We start from the raw sequence: 2,791 nt of genomic DNA, 5'->3' as shown, positions 1-2,791 counted from the left end.
GTCTATGACCCAATCATTACACAACACTTCAAGAAAGTGAGATTGGGTAATTCCACTGATGAAGGCTTAAATTAATGGAGGTAAATATTTTGTACTGAGATCAAGTATTTATTTTGTCTATAAACATTAATTATATTGTGTTCCTAGAACAAAATTGGGCAGAAATGCTAAAAAACTGACCACTGTATCTAGAAGTATGAACATAAAGATTGCCATGAAAATGCCACATCACAACATTTTTTCTATGAATCAACCGAAAAACAAATAAACAAACAAAAACAAACACAAAACAATGTAATATTGCATTTACCTAGCACCTACCTATTCTCTATGAAATACAAAAACCTATATTCTCTATGAAAATGACAAACAGAAGAAAAACAGAGGAGATCAAAACAATAAGACATACTTAGCCACTAGCTATGACAGACTGTCATCAAATCATATTTGTCTTCAGCCTTCACTCTGGCGATGTTGTTAGCTACCCTACTCAGCAATGCATCCTGCTTATCAGGTGTTAACTCTTCTACACATTCCTTCCACCTATCCTTCAAATGTTTACTGGCAAGTGCATCAAATTCTCTCGGCTTAAGTTCATCCAGATCTACATCTTCCACACCAAGTTGGAGCGTCAGTATTATCGCAACGTCTTTATATGGTGCATTTTCATTCTCACAGTAGCTATGGAAGAGAATCACTGAACATGGTGGGAGATTGTCAACATAATGGATAACAGCAGTTTTGCCACCAGAATTGAATCCAGCCTTCAGTTTTGTATCAATCTTAAGCTTCACTTGATCAGAATCCTTATCAATATAGTTCCTTCCAGATATTGATATGGGATCTTTGGACGATTGAAACATAGTATCAAACATGACTGCCACTTTCTTAGCCAGACATCGCATTGTCTCTGCAGATTCTGTGGTTCCAGCCAAAAGAACAACTATTGGTCTTTCAACATGTACAGGTTGCTGGACATGGCTAAAAGAAGCACCACCAAGGACATTCCAAAATCGGAAGGTCTGAGATGGAAACTGTACTTTCAGCTTTTCCATCTCACTCTCCAATCTGGATTTTCTTGAAGACGACACAGTGGATCTGACATCTTCAAACTTGAGTATGGCAGCCACAGCAAGGGCACTGATAGCGATGAGACACAATACCGACCCAAAAATCTGCCATTTGAGATTAGTGTGGAATTCTCTCATAACATCTTGTTTACTCTTGTGTCTTGTTCTTGTTAACACTGGTTTTGGTTCTCTAGACACACGGCCACTCATCAACTTATCTCTTACTTCATTTGTGAATCTTATAGGCTCCTCATGTTGTATCGGAGAAATTTCTCCAAATTTGGGAACGGTACTGTCAGGTTCATCATCAGTTGAGTAAATTTCTTGTCCAAGATCAGAACTTTTCACAATAGAATGATACAATGTGCTGTCATGGTTTCTACTTTCTTTTGTATTTCTCTTTCTTGTACTACCATGAGGAATTTTAAATTCTGAATGTAATTCTCTTTTGGCGTCAAAGGTTTGGTTGCTTTTGTTTGTAGCACTATTCTCCACTACAAATGTGCTATCTTTCTTGTTTTCAAATTCTCCCTCAACAAAGTCATCATCACTGCTTAAGTATACAAGTTCAGCTTTTACCTTTCTTCTGGGAGTTTTGCTAGCACTTGATTGTGCACTCTTTGTGCTACTTTGGTCTTTTAATTTGGATCTTGGCTTTGGTGTTGTTGTGCCTTTTGCCTTTGATTTGGATCTTGCCTTTGGTGTTGCAACTTCCACATTCTTCAACTCTCTAAATCCTGAATTATCACTGTAGCTATAGTCTACCTTTTTTCGGGTTCTCAAATTGTATTGACGACCTTCCGACATGATGGCTTGTCTAGGCTTCCTCCCAGATCTTGACCTTTAACCCCAGAGGACCTACAAATTTGGGGAAAACACACAGGACAGGACATAAAATTAGCAAAAAAATCAAGTGGAGCTATCTGGCTACAAACAAAAAAGTCTACCAAACACAAAATACCTACCAAAACTACTCATAATGAAATAGATGTGTACAAATGTTTGATATTATCTATCAATTTTATATCAACTACAAATGACAATGGACAATCAATATTTCTAATCAATTTCTATGTATATCAATATTCTTGTTTAAAAGATCTAAATAAAAGAAATTAGACATACAATGTGTGGATGTGAATATTCTTGTGTTTGTGTGTGTTTTATTACCATTTCAACTAAGATGCATCATTGGAAGAATTTTATACAAATTAAGGTATAATGATGGCGATAATATCAAAATCTTGCCGATTCACAACTTTGAGACGGATTTAATGTTAACAAATTTTAAATTTTAAAAACTTTGAGATGGACTGCTTGTATTGTAAAACTTAATGGGGCATGGTTTGATGCGTTCTAGTGCAATTAACGGTAGCTAACTGTATCCATTGAATCATAATAGATACATCTACTCTGAAAAGGTTCTTCCATAATCCCATTTACTACTGTTTACAGACCAGGTGGTGGCAGAAGCGATATCACCATTTTTGACGTTGCCATTGGATAACACATAATCATGAAATCTTCACAAACAATTCTATTTTGTTATGTGGTGTCAAAGCAAAATTATGTTATTCTAAAACTGTTTGGGTGCGACAAAAAAGTATCCCACTTTAAATATGTTGTTTTTCAATTTGTAACTGCTAGCCATCTATTTTGAACAGGTAACAAATTGCTATAAACATCATCCCTATGATATTATGTATGAAGTGCCTTATATG

At 35.7% G+C, this 2,791-nt stretch overlaps 1 protein-coding gene across 1 annotated transcript; it reads right to left on the bottom strand.

The window, feature by feature from the left end:
* Nucleotides 1-389: 389 nt before the first annotated feature.
* LOC140137307 (torsin-1A-interacting protein 2-like) lies at nt 390-1,877 on the bottom strand. The gene has a single exon (XM_072158948.1). It carries the CDS (start codon nt 1,875-1,877, stop codon nt 417-419), a length of 1,461 nt encoding a protein of 486 aa, XP_072015049.1. The 3' UTR covers nt 390-416.
* Between the last annotated feature and the right edge of the window lie 914 nt (nt 1,878-2,791).

The sequence above is a fragment of the Amphiura filiformis genome, chromosome 17, assembly GCF_039555335.1.
Source record: "Amphiura filiformis chromosome 17, Afil_fr2py, whole genome shotgun sequence".
In the NCBI taxonomy this organism is placed as follows: domain Eukaryota; kingdom Metazoa; phylum Echinodermata; class Ophiuroidea; order Amphilepidida; family Amphiuridae; genus Amphiura; species Amphiura filiformis.
This window is presented reverse-complemented; position numbering and strand designations above follow the sequence as displayed.